This window comes from Haliotis rufescens, unplaced genomic scaffold, assembly GCF_023055435.1.
Source record: "Haliotis rufescens isolate VD_foot unplaced genomic scaffold, xgHalRufe1.0.p SCAF_44, whole genome shotgun sequence".
NCBI lineage: Eukaryota > Metazoa > Mollusca > Gastropoda > Lepetellida > Haliotidae > Haliotis > Haliotis rufescens.
Window position 1 is genome coordinate 250,992 of NW_025964157.1, and position 18,767 is coordinate 269,758.

At 40.9% G+C, this 18,767-nt stretch overlaps 1 protein-coding gene across 8 annotated transcripts in view; it reads left to right on the forward strand.

The window, feature by feature from the left end:
• Positions 1-18,767, forward strand: part of LOC124136023 — a 211,957-nt gene that overhangs the window by 166,564 nt on the left and 26,626 nt on the right. For all 8 annotated transcript variants that reach the window (XM_046501762.2, XM_046501767.2, XM_046501761.2 and 5 more), the window contains 4 exons: positions 4,622-4,812; positions 6,442-6,491; positions 7,681-7,779; positions 18,551-18,703. In XM_046501762.2, coding sequence (XP_046357718.1) covers positions 4,622-4,812; positions 6,442-6,491; positions 7,681-7,779; positions 18,551-18,703 — 493 coding nt within the window. The remainder of the gene's footprint in view (positions 1-4,621; positions 4,813-6,441; positions 6,492-7,680; positions 7,780-18,550; positions 18,704-18,767) is intronic.

The following is an 18,767-nucleotide window of genomic DNA, read 5'->3' on the forward strand; positions in this document are numbered from 1 at the left end:
CGACTATTAAAAATATTGATGACGATGATAATAATGATGTCTTGGTATATCCAGAAAAATATATTTGCCAGAATATATTTGAACGAATGACATGGTGATCACCTTTGAAGTACAAAATGCCTCTTCCACTTATCTTTTTTATCTCCGTATAAATGAAAAACGTGCGTTGCCCCTACCCAAACACCCCACCGTCTTGTAAACAAACCGGGAACTCAACGCTATTTAACTCTTGCTCTCAACGCCAACTATTGTATTGATCACTACTTAGTTTTGACATGGAGGCAGTCCTGGGACTCACTCAAACACGAGCATCCAATATTAGGGAGACATGCAAACACTCTTCAGTTCACATAAAGAAGTCCAGAAACGCCTAAAGACGAAAGGTCATTGATCATGAAGGGAGATAACCATGTTACGTCGCCTTGTAATCTCCCCTTGATACTCTGCCACGTTCATCAAGCGTAGCGTCATAGTGACAGTGTCCTAAACGCGGTGCTTAGTACTTCAGAAGCTGTTAATGTTTGGTATGACCTTCGGGTTAATAGGACTTAGTGTCTCAATGATTTTGTTTTATCATTACGACAACGTTCTAGCAATAGCCAGGCACACCGTTCCTGTAATTATTTGTCAGACTGGGGCAGCAGGGATATATATCCTCGAAACGTCGTTATTGGCTTGTGTTGTTATTTTTTGCCCTGTCAGCATATTTGACATTACTGAAAACTGGTTTGAAACTGTTTCCAAAAAATATCTGATGGTTTGTTTTCAATGTCCTCATTATCAATGTCAAAGAAAATTCGTTTCAACTGAAACAAATGTAATTTACTTTTCTCATTCTCGTCACCGCTGTGGTCTAAGTATATTTTTTGGTCATATTCATTTTTTCTTTTTATTATCTCTGCATTCAAATCTGTTCCAATGTCTTTTGAATGAACATCAACACACAGTGAAACGTCACACGGTCGCCGGTTCTGTTAATCAGTTTCGCTGGAATCAGTTCCTTGAATGTGAATATGAGAAAACCAATTGATTCTCACGCTTAATGGGTAGCAGGTTTTCACTGCTGCTCCTATTGTAGTACTTCCCTCAGGGAATTGGTCATCAAACTATCTCCCTGTCTTACGTCAAGCCCCAGGGCCTGCCCAAACACCAGGGTGCAGTACCAGGAATCATGTCTATCAAATTTATTAGCAGCAATATGGTGGGACTTAGACGGTGACCCAGTGGCACTGAGAGGATTTGTTTCTGGAACTTTTGGAGTCGCAGCGGATGTTCATTTGCACTGGTAATCATAATATCAATAGAATGTATTGGAGTCCATCTAGCCTCGTCTTCATACCACCTGCAGTGAGAGGCATCTGACACACCGAGTCTTGGAACTACTGGGCTATCTGGGGAACTTTTTGGCTTTGATTTACCATTTACCCACTTTGGCACATGTAGCACAGTTGACTCTCTAAGGTCTTAACGTTTGTGTGTTAATTTTCGGGTTTGGGACAAACCTTGGCACCTTAAAGGGGAGTCTGTGCATTTCCAAAACGTAGCACATCTTCCTGGGCTGTGACACAACCTGTTTTCCTTCAAGAGGAGATTTTTTTGTTTTTCGAGACGCTGCGATTTATCTGTTCGATCTGTGACACAACCTGGTTGTCTTCAAGAGGACTTTGTGTATTTTCTAAATCTTGCGATTTATCTTTTTGGTCTGTGACACAACCTGGTTATCTTCAAGAGGACTTTGTGTATTTTCAAAACCTTGCGATTTATCATTCTGGTCTGTGACATAAACCGGTTGCCTTCAAGAGGAGGTTGTATATTTCAATTTTGGGAACGTGTGAGTGCATCGAACGGATTGTTACTGTGATTTTCTGGCAACCAAGGAACCTTTTACCAATGTCAACATGGGAAGCCACTTGAAATGATGCTAAGGAACTTGCTGGATGTGAATAGCGATGATGACTACCGTCATTAAGAAACCACTCGGTTTATGGATCGTAAAATAATCCCTACACACAACAAAAACTACATAATCTCACTCAGTGTAATTTAGGGAAGGGAGAAAGGGCATAATCTTGTTTAAGATTCTTGATTCAATTTCACACCTCGCCTGGCAGTTGTCACTTTTGATAACTAACACGACTTCTGACTTCCTGTGCGATTTTGCAATCTCAGAATAATGAACTGCAGCGATGCCAAAACCCTGTGGAGACGTTTATCCCAAAAGGCTCACTTCCACCAACCAAGACAACGCAAGAGGGAGCCTGTCATTGACAATGGGTACTACTTCTTTTTGCCAATATTTGTATGACATGGCTGTCAAAACGAGAACGTTTCGTACAATTTGAATTAGATTAGGTAACTATAATCATATTACTTCCCCGGGTGTTTAGCGCATAAGAACATTTAAGTCTGCATGTATTCAGTATTTGAGAATGTATCGATTTTCTGATGGCGCTGTTTAGATTGACTATCGCATTGTGAGGAAAGACTATTAGTGATTTTGGTTATTGTATACGCATTTTCACTTCTACTCTATGCATTGGGTAATGGAGAAGGTCATATCATAACTCCATATTGCCTGAACTCCGGAATAAGCCCGGTTACCCTTTTACCCCCGAAGAAGTTGTTATGCTTAGAACAAGGTCATGTATGCATGTTCTTCCAAATTGTCTATCCAAGACTCTATACGCCATTTATTCTTAAGATACTTTGCAAGTTTTGACAATAAACCTCATGCTTTGGCTTTTCGTCAAAACCATTCAAATTCTGTAACGTTGTTTAAACGTCGAGTCCAAGCTTTCAGTAGCTATGCAACATGTACTGACGAACATCTTCAGTCTGTGACTCAGTTACGTGTGGCCTAAAAAAACACCTACAGACGATGCTCCACAAGCGCCCATTTTCCTTCAAATGTCACTTTCATGAACTGTGTCATTATGAGACAGATTGGCCAATTGTTGTTTTTTTTATTTCTAACCTTTTCAGACATGTAAATATATCAGTGCCCACATAAAGGTCAATATTCTACGTCTTAAGACGAGTGAAGCAAACAGTCCCCGACATCAACATGTGATTATATCTCAGAATCGTGAGATTCGTAACACATTTGAAAGTTGGTCATTTCTATTGGATACTATTGATGATTAGAATTTATCACCTGAATAGGCCCAGAAGATGCAAAGGCCAGGGCAATTTAAATACTGTATTAATACCGTGTAAAGGTTATGTGTCGCACGTTGACGAGATACCCATAAAATGTGTTTAAATAGCGGAATGATGACGAACACAAGAATATAGGCCAGTCACATTTTTATTTTGTTATTGCAGGGGCCATATACATATACAAGAGTATAAAAGTATATAATAGTACTTGTACACGTCTAAAAGTGATTATTTTCAATATTTTATGTTTGTGCTTATTACCAGCAACTATTTCATCCACAATCCAAATGTTAACAAAGGTTGTAAATTACTTACATTGATTGTACATGAACTGAAATTTATCTGTGACCATTTTTCATGCTATGAAACTAAGAAAATGTATGAATTAGTAACACACCCCAGACTACGTACTATAGGTCTTTGGCCTCATCAGTACCATAATTAAAGATAGATAGATAGATAGATAGATAGATTTACTGACGGACTGACTGACTGACGGATTGATTGATTGATTGATTGATTGATTGACAGCAACGTAATTAGTACCATTTAACTGTATGTCTATTAAGTAGAAGTAGTGTAGACTTGTAGTTACGAAATAAAATATTCTTTACTTAACTGGGTAAATGACAATCAGTAAGGTCTGTATGCATCCAATACAACAGAATCCGACAATGCATCTACTATGCATTTTCCGCAATAAGAAACTTGGATGCTGGCTAGCCGAGTGGATGTGGTGTTTGATTATCATGCAGAAGATCGGGTTTGAGTTCATATGGGAAATAATGTTAGCAATGTACATATTTCAATCTGTAAATGACACTATCAAACGTCTTGACTATTTTCTGTGAGTTCTGTCTTTCAGCTGAATGTGATCAGGTTTATGCAGTTGTGTGTGTGTTGTATTAATATCACAGTATTCCTCAGTAAGCTTTGATAATAAGAGTTGATTTGTCGCATCAACTTTGATTTCTCCTTGGAATTCAAACTTTGTCACAACATCAGCAAGAATACATTTACAAGAACCAACTTCTAATGAAATGAGTAAACGCATTTTCCCAATAATTTGAGCTGTTTATTCCCTAGTTTTACGAGTTCTTTTCGAACATTAAAGTGACAAATTTAGCATCGAACACCTGAGATCTGTTACGGCAGATCAGAGCCGGAAGGACAGTTTTTAGTTTCCAAGCACACTTCACAGGTTGGCGAGTCAGATCCCACCAAGACATCCAATTTATGAGACACGTCTTGCATCGGCTAGCTCATCATACGCCAAGCCGAGATGATTGTGTATTGTTTAAATCACAACCAACGCATTATATTTGAAAGTATGCTCTCACATCATAGTTCACTTGTCATCCGACAACCTTGTGTTGAGGAAGCAACATCTTCGCCTCTAGGCAAGACTCAGCTGGCCGTCGCTTGTCGTCGACTGTTGAGGGTGTGACCTTTATACTTGCAGTAACATCGCCGAGCGACTACGACGTCGTCGGAGCTCCGTGGACTTAGCTATGAACATCTACCCCGGAGATCTACTTGTTCAGGAACATCATAAGAAGCTTATCAAGAGGAATACTATAGCAGACTTCTATGCAGGCCGCAATGGAACCACGCAACAACCGCCACCAGCCACCATAGCAGAGGCCCCTGGAGGTAAGAGGAGATAATCCTACATACGAAATAACATACATGACATTTCTGGTTTTTTAGGCTTTTAACGTGTTCTTCTTGACAGAATATAAAGAATTGTAGGCAACATAAAGTCATAACTATAATTATGAACAAATGTTATATTGTTTGTATAGTGGCAAGGATCCTTTCCTAAATATTAACGTCAACTTCAGAGAATAATCACTCAAGATTATTCAACGAATCAGATTACAGGGCGTAAAAGGTAAAGTAGCGGTGATAATTATATGAACGGATCATTGAAAATCAGTGATGACACCAGGTGTTCGCGAATAGGGTTAGCTTGGCCTGTCCTTCCGGTAGTACAATGGGCATATAAGTAAAAGTCTATAAAAGTCATATGTGTTCTGTCAATAACATGTGTATGATATATTCTTTTAGGCTAAAGCCCGAATTTTATTAAATGGGTTAATAGTGAGAAACGTAATATTAACTCATTTTGTTTTGTTTTTTTAATTTAGGTGTAAATTCAATCACTCACCTTTACCAGTAAACTATCTGACGCCACTGTTGTCGCAATCACCATGGAGTGAGCTGTCATTCTTTAACGTCGCATCGGAAATTTTGTTGCTATTCGTGTGTCATCATTCTTGAACCGCCTTGGACACTCGTCAGTGAATGAGTGAGGGGGATGGTTTGGGACCTTTCTTATCACTATTCCAGGCATTTTCCGCGGGGAATCAAGAAGGGACATCACAAATTGTACCCATATGGGGAATAGAACCAGGTTTTCGGCATGGCGAGCCAACGCATTAACCAGTAGGCAATCTCACCTCTCCTCGTGTGTCCACAATATCAGGCATAAGAATTAATACCCATTAATATTCCTTTATGAAAAGGGGTAATTATGTATGTAGTATACGTATTCTTGTCCTTCAACGTTTTAACGTTACCAAAAAATTCAACATGTTATTTTCTGTTGCTGGAGCAATTTGAATATGTGTCCAAATCGTTTTGTAATTACCGTCCTAAAAAATGAAACGATGATAGATTACTGTGATATAAGAGTTAAAATCGTTCACTTCTTTCCAAATTTTGCAACAAGGTTGAAAGACATTGATTTTAAAGTATCCTGCTTATAAAGACTTGTTTGCTGCACTGGGGAATGTCAGTTAGTTTTACAATACCGCTGGGCAAGACATTCAATGTGCATAGTGCTCCAAGAGTAGCCATCAAACGGGTTTTGCAATCCTGATTCCCATGAAAAATAGAATTTTCCCTGAACGGTCTAATTGGGCAATGTCAAATTTTCCTGTGTGAAAAACATGGGGGAAAATGTAATATCCGCTTTGTGTAGTTTCGTGGCATGGTTTACCTTCTAGCACTTAGAACGCCATAAAACAATGCATCAGTTGAGATTGGAAGAAATTTACTGACAGTATTATATTCAATTCTTTTGGTCTCAATAGGATGTGAACACCTTTCGTCTTAAATGATTTTCGGTTATCCATTCAAATAGTTTTCACCGCTATTTCCGTTTACGCCCAATGAAATCTCTTTCATCGGATATTCGAGTTGGTTATTCTCTGGCGTTGCTGTTTTATATTTACAACAAATAATGTAGTTGGTCAAATAATTGTTTTTCATTCACAGATGCACGTGATTCCAGGAAAGGGCGCCAACCATTTTCATTATTAAAATTGGTAAGTTCAATGTACCGTATAAAGATAAAGTCCTTCATTGCGAGTAAGCAGTGAATATGTTTCCGATATATCTCTTGTGATGACATGGTAGACTCATCGCCGTCATTGTGTTGATTAATATCATAAACCATTCCATTACTGAGTGGTTTGTATCCGTAGTCCTTCGTAATCCTTTCTGGATTCCTTCTTTGAAACCACTGTACAAATGAAATGGCACTGATGGTTCTGTCGTCCAAGGCGCCGCAATTCGCTATTCAGAGTTACGTCGCTTGGACACGCCAGAAACCTATGATCGTGGGTTCGAATCCCGGTTCGGCGTAAAACCATACTCACTCACTCATTTCATAGTTGTAGAGGAAATAGTGTGGAAAAGATCCAACTATGGTGTCTCCCAAATCTGCTGGCTGACTTCTGAGTTGATTATGTGTAAGTGAAAGAGCTAGGAGTAGTTTAATGTTAGGAGCAGCCATAGCCCCAGGGGGTAGATAAACGACAGTGAACTAAAAGCAAGTTTGGCCGAGTCAGACATATTGCAGCTTATTCACGGAAAGTATGTCTCAAACTAACAGGAACCATACAAATGAAGTAATTATTTTCCCGTGAATATTCGGGGGAGAAAAGGTCTTCAGCAACCCATGGCTGACGTAAAAGGCGACTAAGTAATCGGGTGGTGAGGCTCGCTGACTTGGTTGAAGCGTGTTGTCGTATCCCCATTTCGGAGATTGGTGTTCATGATGTCAATCACTGGATTGTCTGATCCAAATTCGATTAGTCAAATACCACCGTCACATACCAGGAACATTGCTGTGTGCGGCGTTAAACAACAAACAAAGTAATTATTTACGTATGGGAATCACTCATTTGAAGTAAACACGAGGGGCGGTCGGGTAGCCTAGTGGTTAAAGCGTTCGCTCGTTACGCCGAAGACCCGGGTTCGACTCCTGACATGGGTACAATGTGTGAAGCCAATTTCTGGTATCCCCCGCCGTGATATTGCTGGAATATTGCTAAAAGCGGCGTAAAACCATACTCAGCCAGACAGTCAGTAAACCTGCTCTTATTCACACCTGTCTGTATTGTTAACCAGAACATCTCCCATGCGTATCCTTGTTACAGTCTCTGGACATTCGATTGACCATTGGTCAGAACGCAGCATGTCCCTTGTGTGATGAGTGTATATTTCTTGCAGATGAAAACCCGGAGTAAAGAATCTTTGTCTCAACTCGGGGAGCTACTCAGCAAGATCAAACCGTCCGAATTCAAAGATAACCACTTAGCGGCATACAAAGTAGGTATATTTCTATGTCCGTCTCGCATTGCTTGTACACTCCACTGCTAGGGCCATCGGTGTGCATTGTTCACTGAACAAAACGCTTTCAAACCCACATAGTCCCACTCCAACCTTAAATTACGTTCAATTTGGTTCCAAACAAACATGCCATCTGCAGGTTTAAGTTTATACAGACCGCATTCAGAACACTCCAGACAACCCAATCCAAAAAAGCCATAGACACTCACTGCAATACAATGCTACCCAATGCCGTACATGGCTATCCAAGAAAAAATGACACTTTTTTAATGATACAACTTCATATATTCTGCGTCGTCTCCCATCAGGTGAATACGCGTAAGCGTATAGAGTTAATAAGAATATACACATGATGTTGTCTACACAACATAGGTTTAATGTACAAAGATAGCAATATAATGAGACTAGCGGGAGAAGCCAATTAAACACACTGAAGGATATGTGATTGGTCTGGGTGTAATAGCAGGCTCAAGTTCTATGTGAACACTAGCAATTAGGCATATGTGGTTTATATGAATAAAGCACAGTGGAGTACACCACACAAAAGTCTCATGTATTTATGTTCTTCCAACTTCTAAATGTCTATCAAAGACTTAATTGCTATCCAATTCTTCCAAATGGTATATAATTATATCGATTGCATTTCAATGCGATACAAAATTCCATATAAGGAAACATGTTTGGAACGGGTGTCATTTGTAGTGTTTGAGCCATGGAACTTTCCGAAATACAACAATGTTTTGACAATATATATTTGTTCGATTTTCGTTCCTAATTTGAAAGGGGAGTATTTTGCTCCACTATAACGTACATAAAATGGTCCTGACACTGGACATTGTTTTCTAATCCGTACAATCGTTATCGCCATGGTCATTGGGGTTTCATTGTTTTGCCAATGGGCTCTGGACAATATGAAAAGAATTGATATTAATATTTCGAAACGTTACACCCACCTCTCCCCGGAGCTTTTAATTCTGTTCAGCGTGTAATGAACACTGCAGTCTGCAATTTATATTTCCGTGGAAGAATACAATGTTTCAGACCATAGTTAACTTCGGTTCAACCTATCGTTGCATATAATTGGAGAGGCCGCAATTCTTAGTCCAGACCACGTTCAAGCCAACAGCATATTTGAATAGCGCCGCGTTGAAATTCAACTTGTTGTTGTCCTTAACGATCTTTCCTGGCGTTTCGTTATCAAGGCAGTGGCATGATTGTGTGTGGTTAGATGTTGCCACTGCACAAAGAAACCCGATTTAAAGTAACAAAAAAGTAGCTTTGTCTGTGTGTAAAGAGTGCTGGGTCAGAGCTGATGCCAGCGCTTGAATCACGAAGCAGACAAACCACACAGCCGCCTGAAGCAGGAACTGTACCTGTTCTTGTTCCATGTTGACAAGAACATCCTACACATTTAGCTATCTTATTTACAAGTGTGTGACATGTAACGAACATAAAAGTAGCTACTAGACTAATGTCAAACTTAAACCAAAAGACGCCAAAGAATAGTCAATCGTTCAAAGTTCTCAAGGCGACAGAACAGTCTCAGATCATTCTTTTGATACCGACGAAGAACCGATGGGTAGACTATATAGTCTGGAGAGCCCGCATTCACAACACTTCTCTGCAGCCTGTTTAAATAGTCCTGCTTTAAGCCTAAAAAAGGAAAGAGTTGAAGTGTTTTTCTATTATCACTGAATCAATTTGGTTCTGGCAATAAACGCGAACGCCAATCCCATGTCCCACAACAACCTGTCAAAAGTGTTTAATTTGTGTGGAAGTGGTTAGTTTACTGATACAGTGTCTGATCATCCCATTGCAAGACCTTCCATCCGGGTTGTTCATAGTGTCCTCAAGACTGGCTCGTTATAACACGATTGTCTTGTATTATCCTTCTTCAGACGGGGACCCCCGTAGTTACAAGAAATATTACTATAAATTGCCACAAAATCTAATCCTTGTGGTAATTAATTTGTTGTTATTCGTCCTATCGTAAACTGATCATCCCGAGTGTTATTAATGGCCCAGATATTAATGTTAGTAGGACGCCATTCGGCGGACCGTGATGTCTTCATTATCGTCCAAATGGCCACTAAATGCCTTCCCCTGATGATGGAGACCCCGGGGAAATGTAGTGATAAACATAGCTTGATATACACAAGCAATTATCGCGCCATAAGATAACACAGTATGGGTCACGTGTACATGCACAATCTCGAAATTACTTATAACATTGTACATACACTGGTTTATTTTTAGATTAGAAGCAATATAATTTTATGTTTTTTGTTTGTGAATTAAGGGTTTTAACAACTAAAACAACAACAACGAACAACTCCATCAACAACTTACACAATATCAACGAACAACAACTCCATCAACAACTAACGCAACTTCAATGAACACCAACACCCACAACAACTAAAACAACAACAACGAACAACTCCATCAACAACTTACACAATATCAACGAACAACAACTCCATCAACAACTAACGCAACTCCAATGAACACCAACTCCATCAACAGAAAATGCAACCCAAACGCCTGACATCCCACCATCTCATAAACGACGTCCGCACTTGGCTGATGTCCATTTAGCTGGTTCCGTAATGCACCTACATTTATCGTCAGTCAAGGATCGTCTTTCAAAGAACACTTAACAGGGCCACTGAACGATGTAAATCGGTTCTTGTCAATAAATAATCACTGAATGAACTATTCATATATTTACGAACATGTGTGGGAAACAGAGGACATTGTTGGGTTATTTAAGTATTGGCAAGGACACCGATAAAGAGGTGACTATTCTCGTTAGCGAGTTGATACCACTGTGATGACGTACGGGTCGTATGTCCACGCCCTCAGAGCAACTGTGAGAACCTAACCATACTTCACGAGATACGTTCCCCTGTCTTGATGGGTAAAAAGTGACATTTCATGTCTCCTACACTGTTAAGCCACTGACGAAAACACCACGCGAACGTATTTTGAACATAGAGTATATAAAGGTTTCAACTTATCAACAAGGGAAACTACTCATTTCAAACATTATATTTTATTTTTGGTTTCTATGAAAATTGTTTGTTTCGTGTTGGCGTGTACATGTAGTGTACGCCCCGTGAAGATCCGGGGTAGAATAGGTCTTCAGCAACCCATGCTTGCCGTAACAGGCGACTATGCTTGTCGTATGAGGCGACTAACGGAATCGGATGGTGCATGTTAAACAACAAACAAACAAACAAACATGTAGTGAACGGCGGTCGGTTATCCTTGTGGTAAAAACGTTTGCTCGTCACGCCGAAGACCCGGGTTCGAATCCTGACACGGGTACAATGTGTGAAGCCCATTTCTAGTATTCCCGCCGTGATGTTGCTGGGATATTGCTAAAAGCGGCGTAAAACCATACTCACTCACTCACATGTAGTGATATAGAATACATTGAGTGTTTGTATGTGTTACGGCGTTGACGCGTAATATTTCAATAATCACCTGAAACATATACAGCGCAACCTCATTAGTCCAGACACCGTTATTGTGGACACTCCGACTCCCAGTTGACTACGTTAGGGAGAAATCATGAGTATCTGTTGATTCTGAAGTAGAATCAATGATCCTCGAAGTGGCGAGTGATTCTACTTCCGAAAGTAACAGATTCGAGATTACCCTGACTTACACCATGTTATGGTTGATATATAATATATCTGTAATTTGACATTATGACCAAAAGACGTGTCAGTTTCACTTGTTGAAATGCACGTTCGGGGCGGTCAACGAACTGGCTCAGAATCATCTACAGCAATAGTGTGACGACATCAGATGTCAATAGTTCTACAACTTGCGTTAATCCCTAACCTTAATATGTTGATCCGGAACTCGTTTATCCGGCCACTGTTCTCGAGAACCATATCGTCCGGAGTAACTGAACTTCACTGTACGCGTTTGTTGCTGCTTTAAGATTTGATGACAAATAGATAGGTAGTCCATTGGTAGTGTGTTCTCCTGTCACGATATACACTGTGTTCGATTCCCAGTCATAATTCTTGTCTCACGCGGGGATATTGCAATACTTTGGTTCAAAGTGGCGTTAAACGTCACCCATTGTGTAAGCAAAAGGCGTCATTGTTCTGATTCTCATTACCGTATGCGACGTAATAAGCGCCCCGCTCTAATAAGCGCCCACGGCGACATTTGCTAATATATTGACTTGTGAACAATCCCAATTAGCACCCCTTCCGATTGATCAATGTACACAGGACATTTATTCGCGTATAATACGCACTCGTGTGTTATATGCACCCTTAATTATGGGCAATTAAATTCTGGAAAAAATTATCTGTCGTTCATAAACATTTCAGGCTGTCAGCATAAACCACGAAATTTTTCAACTCACCAAAATAATATTCTAATAAGAGCCCCCTATTTCTAATAGCGTCCTGGGCGCTTATTACGTCGAATCCGGTATACCGAAACATAGCAGGGATGGTGAGTAAAGTGTAAGTGGTTAATAATCAAACGTTAAGCATTTCGTTTTCAATGTCCATTCATATCAGTTTCATCAATTCATTATCTTTTACGCCCTATGGAATCTTATCATTTATACGTCATGTTACCAAATGGTAAAAAACGTCCTTCAGGTGACAAATATTAAAAACACAAGTGACTACCCGTATGCAAGTAGAGCTGAAATAGCTGGACCCCTATGGACGTATTTTGTATTTTGTTAGTAGCCTTGTGTATAGCATAGAAATGATATTTTCGAAATCTCCACAACAAAAGACACCACGATGTCCCTGGAAAACCATTGAATATTGAAATCACTGAAGCTCGGTGCCAGCATGTTTATGAAGAACGATCTTCACCACATCACTCACTGAAAATGGCCCACTTAAATCGCTCTCTGAATGTATATTCGGTTGAAAGAACACCATTGAGTCTGAGGATAAAGTATTTCCTACTCTGGATGCAATCAAAGCCATGTCTCCGGCATACATTTCACTTTTATATCGATTTATTTCAATACAGCCAATACATAAGATGTATTCCGCATCGTGGGCTACATGACCACACACAATCTGGTACTGAAGGTGATGGGCGTAAGCCATTGGAGTTCTGTTTACTTACGGTGTAAAGAAGACGTTAGGTCTGACGGGTCAATCTTGTGAGAGCCCTGTATCAACGACATGACCATGAACTTTCTAAGGTGGTCGAGGAAAGCAAATCAGGTTCCATATTGGCCTGGTCTGTGAAAGGACGTGACTGACCTCCTGGCGAAATCTCTCACATTTGTCAGGATGATCGCGTATCGATTGGTCGTTATCACTAAACGGGGATTAACGTCCGCATCGGTGCTTCTGCGGGAGGGCTTCGTATGAATGGAATGAATGTTCTTCTCTACGAACCTAATTTCCACTGATTGTAACCTGATTTTGGTTAGGACAACATTCTTTGCTCACTGAATTAAAGATGCAGTAATAATTAATTTCCTGATATAGATGAAATGTACACAATGTTTTATTCTTATTACGGAAAGACGCGTGGCCACCGTCATCCTCGTATGGACTTTGTATGCGTGTGGTAAATCACTTTTGACACCGTGGGACACGGGTGGCCCAGTCGTTCAAATAGCCGCAATTCGCTGTTCAGAGTTGCGTCCCTTGGGCACTCCAGTAACCTATGATTATGGGTTCGAATCCCGGTTCGCCCCGATTAAGTTTCTAGGTTTCTCAGAACCATTCCCGTGCTCGTGGGATTCGCCAAAGTGGTAAACGTCTGAGACCTGCATCACTTCGGGCTTTCCTCCTACATTTTGCTGACACGTCGTGATATAACTGGAATATTGTTCAAAGCGGAGTTAAACCCAACTCACTCACTGACTCACTTTTGACACTGAATTGGTGTTTGATCTAGGACCTCTTGCTGTGTGTAGATGATGTTATGGAACTATACTACTCAACATATCTATTATTCCCACATTCCCATTTCTCAATTCTACACCAACCTGATTATAAAACATATTTGAAGTTAAGCCCTAAGATTCTTTTACATTTCTGTCCCGTCTCGAAAGTTGCGAAAACCTCCATGGATGAAATCAGCACCTTGAAATAATAATCTTATAACTCTATGCCATACACTGTATCAGCACACATTTGACACATAGTAAGTTTTTATATTGCGAATCGATTTGATGTACCAGTATGCTGTGCTCCTTCCAACGGCACACAGTTCCCACTGCTCGTTCAACTACAAGTATTTGCTGGAGTTCCCGAATTGCCCCCACTGCACGCTGAAAATATTGACAAACAACCAGGTCCCCCCGCATCACCGTGATGGCTCTCCCCGCACGTATAAGCCATTATGCTTCCTCGTTGTTGAGTGGATAACCTCATCTTGATATTTTCACTGAACTGGCATCAATCAGTCTCAAGGGTGCGCTGGCAAGAACCTATGGCATATGAGAACACGCGTGTCATATTGACAGCGGACGATCGTGTCTCTTTGTGTCAATCATTGTTCTGTTAAAGAATATTTGCTCTTGACTAGCTCGTCTAGGGTTCAATCCATTAACGACTACTTTGCTACAAAAGCTGGTTCATCCATGCCAATATGGACAGAGAGTACACACGGTATCAGTGGACGTGACCCGCTTTGGAAATCGCGAAACGTTGCTGCATACTTTCGGATTTTTTTTATGGAATGGTTTTTTTTAACATTGGCACCATGCTGTCGCCATAGCGATGTCATTATAGAAACGCAGTGCCATATAATTATCATGGTGATATCCTAGTTTCACAATATGGTAGCGCTGTAACATTAGGCTTGTAACACCGTTTCACAATAGGGTAGCGCTGTACCATTAGGTTTGTGACACAGTTTCACAATATGGTAGCGCAGTACCATTGGGCTTGTAACACAGTTTCACAATAGGGTAGCGCAGTACCATTAGGCTTGTAACGCAGTTTCACATTACGGTAGCGCAGTACCATTAGGCTTGTAACACAGTTTCACAATATGGTAGCGCAGTACCATTAGGCTTGTAACACAGTTTCACAATATGGTAGCGCTGTACCACTGGGCTTGTAACACAGTTTCACAATAGGGTAGCGCAGTACCATTAGGCTTGTAACACAGTTTCACAATATGGTAGCGCAGTACCATTAGGCTTGTAACACAGTTTCACAATATGGTAGCGCAGTACCATTGGGCTTGTAACACAGTTTCACAATAGGGTAGCGCAGTACCATTAGGCTTGTAACGCAGTTTCACATTACGGTAGCGCAGTACCATTAGGCTTGTAACACAGTTTCACAATATGGTAGCGCAGTACCATTAGGCTGGTGACACAGTTTCACAATATGGTAGCGCTGTACCATTAGGCTTGTAACGCAGTTTCACATTACGGTAGCGCAGTACCATTAGGCTTGTAACACAGTTTCACAATATGGTAGCGCTGTACCATTAGGCTATTAACGCAGTTTCACATTACGGTAGCGCAGTACCATTAGGCTTGTAACACAGTTTCACAATATGGTAGCGCAGTACCATTAGGCTTGTAACACAGTTTCACAATATGGTGGCATCAATACCTTATGTTTAAAGGGATAGTTTCATCAGTGTCATACTGCTGGCATTAATGTGGGATATAGTAACATCATTGTAGTAACAAGTGATCAGAAACGATCCTCACGTTGGAATGAACTGGAAGTAAGCGACAGGGAACATTGCAGGCGTATGGGCGTGTTATACTAAAAGCATAGTAACGTCATACTAACATAATACTCAAGTCATTGTGACGTATGATAACGTAGTTTCTTATACAAATAGCATCGTATGATATCGTAGTTTCCTTTACAAATAGCATCGTATGACATCGTAGTTTCCTTTACAAATAGCATCGTATGATATCGTAGTTTCCTATACAAATAGCATCGTATGATATCGTAGTTTCCTATACAAATAGCATCGTATGACATCGTAGTTTCCTATACAAATAGCATCATATGACATCGTAATATATCGTATTTGTATGACACCCCTTATACAAATAGCACCGTATGATATCTTAATTTCTTATACAAATAGCATCAGATTCTTATGATGTGGTAGTTTCATATGCAAATCATGAGGCGGCATGGCGTCAATTGGAAACACCAATATAGCACCATTCCCTCCCACACTGCCACCATCTGCACAGACACAGAGTCAGGGGACGAACAAAGGTGGAAAGCATACAGTGAAACTAGCAATAAAACTGTAAGAGGATAATGCAGGGATTCGCCGCTTCGTCTGTGATTACTGGAACCGGTTTATGCCTTATCCCAGGGGGCTGCACGAACATTGCACCTAGTTGAGGCGAAAGTGTGATTGCCTTCGATTGTGACCGGTAAGCTGTGGGTGTCACGCGGTTTGTACCAGTCTTCAACTGGCGCTAGATACGATGGGACAGTTTACTTAATTAGACAGATACACATACGAGCATGGCGGAGCTTGCTGTATTGATTTCTCGCGTGGCTATCTGGTTACTTATCGCCTCAAAAGGACATACCAATAACGGTTCTTTGCTAGATGGAAGGATAAGAATATTTGGTGACAGTAAGCATCCGGTGTGGTTTGCGTTTTATGAATAAAACTAAATTGTATTGATTTACGGTTCTTGAAACTTTCTGATATTGTGTCCTTTACGTCACATCCGCGTAGCCAAACAACCGTTAATAGACCTCTACTTGGATGGACAGCTTAATTGTGACAGTGTCTTGGTGCGACCTTGTGTTGTAACTGTATGGTATTGTGGTCGTTATAGATATTCCCATGGCAACGTCTTGGTTCATTAGTGGAAACGGTTTTATTGTTTGATTGGTGAGATAAATGATAGTTTTGTGTGAGATTAAAATGTCGACCTGGGGAGCATGTATCCTTTTTTGTATTTGGTATCTGTTCTGTCTGATTGCTGAAGATGATATGTGACAATCCATTTTCTGTATTGTTCGTGTTTTTTCGGTTTGGAATACATCAGACGTGTTGTGAGACATCAGGATTCGATTTTTAAATAATTATGCAATATTTTGCATGAAAGATGATCGGATGATGTTAACGAGCTTGCACTATTACGTTAAGGAAAGTTCATCCTCAGAAAGGAGCACGGTAGCCCAGTCGTCTGCGGCAATTCGCTGTGCAGAGTGGCGTCCCTTGGATACGCCAGAATCCTTAGATCATGGGTTCGATTCCCGGTTCGCTCGATTATGTTTCTAGGTTTTTCAGCACCATATCCGTGCTCGTGTAAACGTCTTAGACCTTCATCATTTCCGGCTTTCATCCAACATCAAGCTGACACGTAGTGATATAACTTGAATACTGTTTAAAGCGGCGATAAACCCCACTCACTCACTCACTCACTAATATACTCACTCACTCATCCTCGGAAAAATAACAATACTATGCAAATATTTTAGATATTGACATACATTGGTTATCTCAAATACGGACTTCAATACTTTCTCAAACACAAGGCTGTCATAACCTGCGATCTATTACCAAGGCGGCAGGTGTTATTCCATGTGGAAAAGTCCGGGAAAGCTTTATGCCCAACTGCCGCCAGTTTGTGAGATTCATTACAATCTGAGAATGTTGCTGAGGCTATAACTCCTTCATATCAAACAGTCCCATCATAAAGCATTTCTTATCAATTTCATTTCGACGATGCATTAGAGGACTTGCACACGAAATGCCGGTCCCTAATATGGGGTAAAAATGAAAAGACCCTTTCAAAACCTTGCTCGGTAGCAACCTTGTGCATTTATAACTAACGTGAGCTGTATGTTTATGTTAGCTTCGCCCTTTTGCCTCAAGGGTTTTCGGGGGGAAGGGTGGGCCAGTCGTCTAAGGTGCCGCGATTCGCTGTGCAGAGTTGCGTCCCTTGGGCACGCCAGAAACCTATGATTGTGGGTTCGAATCCCGGTTCGCCCAATTATGTTTCTAGGTTTGTCAGCACCATACCCGTGCTCGTGGGTTTCACCGAAGTGGTAAACGTCTGAGACCTGCATCACTTCGGGCTTTCCTCCCATATCAAGCTGACACGCCGTGATATAACTGGAATACTGTTAAAAGCGGCGTTAAACCCGACCCACTCACTCACTCAAGGGTTGTCCGTCCTCCGGAGACAATTTCGGGTATCTACTTTGCTAGGTTGAAATTCGAATCTCTGACCAGCGGATCCTGGCGGCTATAGAATAACCAGTCTCGATTATCCGCCGGAACAGATTCCAGGGGTCGTAAAAGGCAAAATAGAGGTAAAAATTATATGAATGGATCACTGAAAATCACAATACCGTTCAAAGCAGTGATAAAACTAACTCCTCGCTCATCCTATGAGCGGAATGAGCTTTTGGAAATGGATCGCCCCGTAGAGTGAGTGAGTGAGTGAGTTTGGTTTTACGCCGCTTTTAGCAATATTCCAGCAATATCACGGCGGGGGACACCAGAAATGGGCTTCACACATTGTACCCATGTCGTGAACCGAACCCGGGATTTCGGCGTGACGAGCGAACGCTTTAACCACTAGGCTACCCGACCGCCCTCACTCCGTAGAAGATCATCACAGAACGTTATATATTATATGAATATTTCATCACATGACATCACAAACGTTTTACGCGAGTGGTAGCAGAATCAGTTGGTGTTGGTGTACACACGCGTGTGCGTGTGTCTCTCACAGTAGTATTCTGTAAAGATTGATAACTTCAATGTTTTGTTTCAGAACTTACACTGGTCCGACCTGATCGCGAGCTCTGACAAACAGCAGGAATGTACCAGCTTGTCTGAGACTGAGCGGAAGCGGCGAGAGGCAGTGTGGGAACTCTTCAAGAGCGAGTGTGTCTTCCTCATTGATCATCTCATGGTACTAAAACATGTAAGTTTAAAAAGTAGGCCAGCGGAGTAATACACGTAGTGGTAGTTGCATGAGATATGCAGGT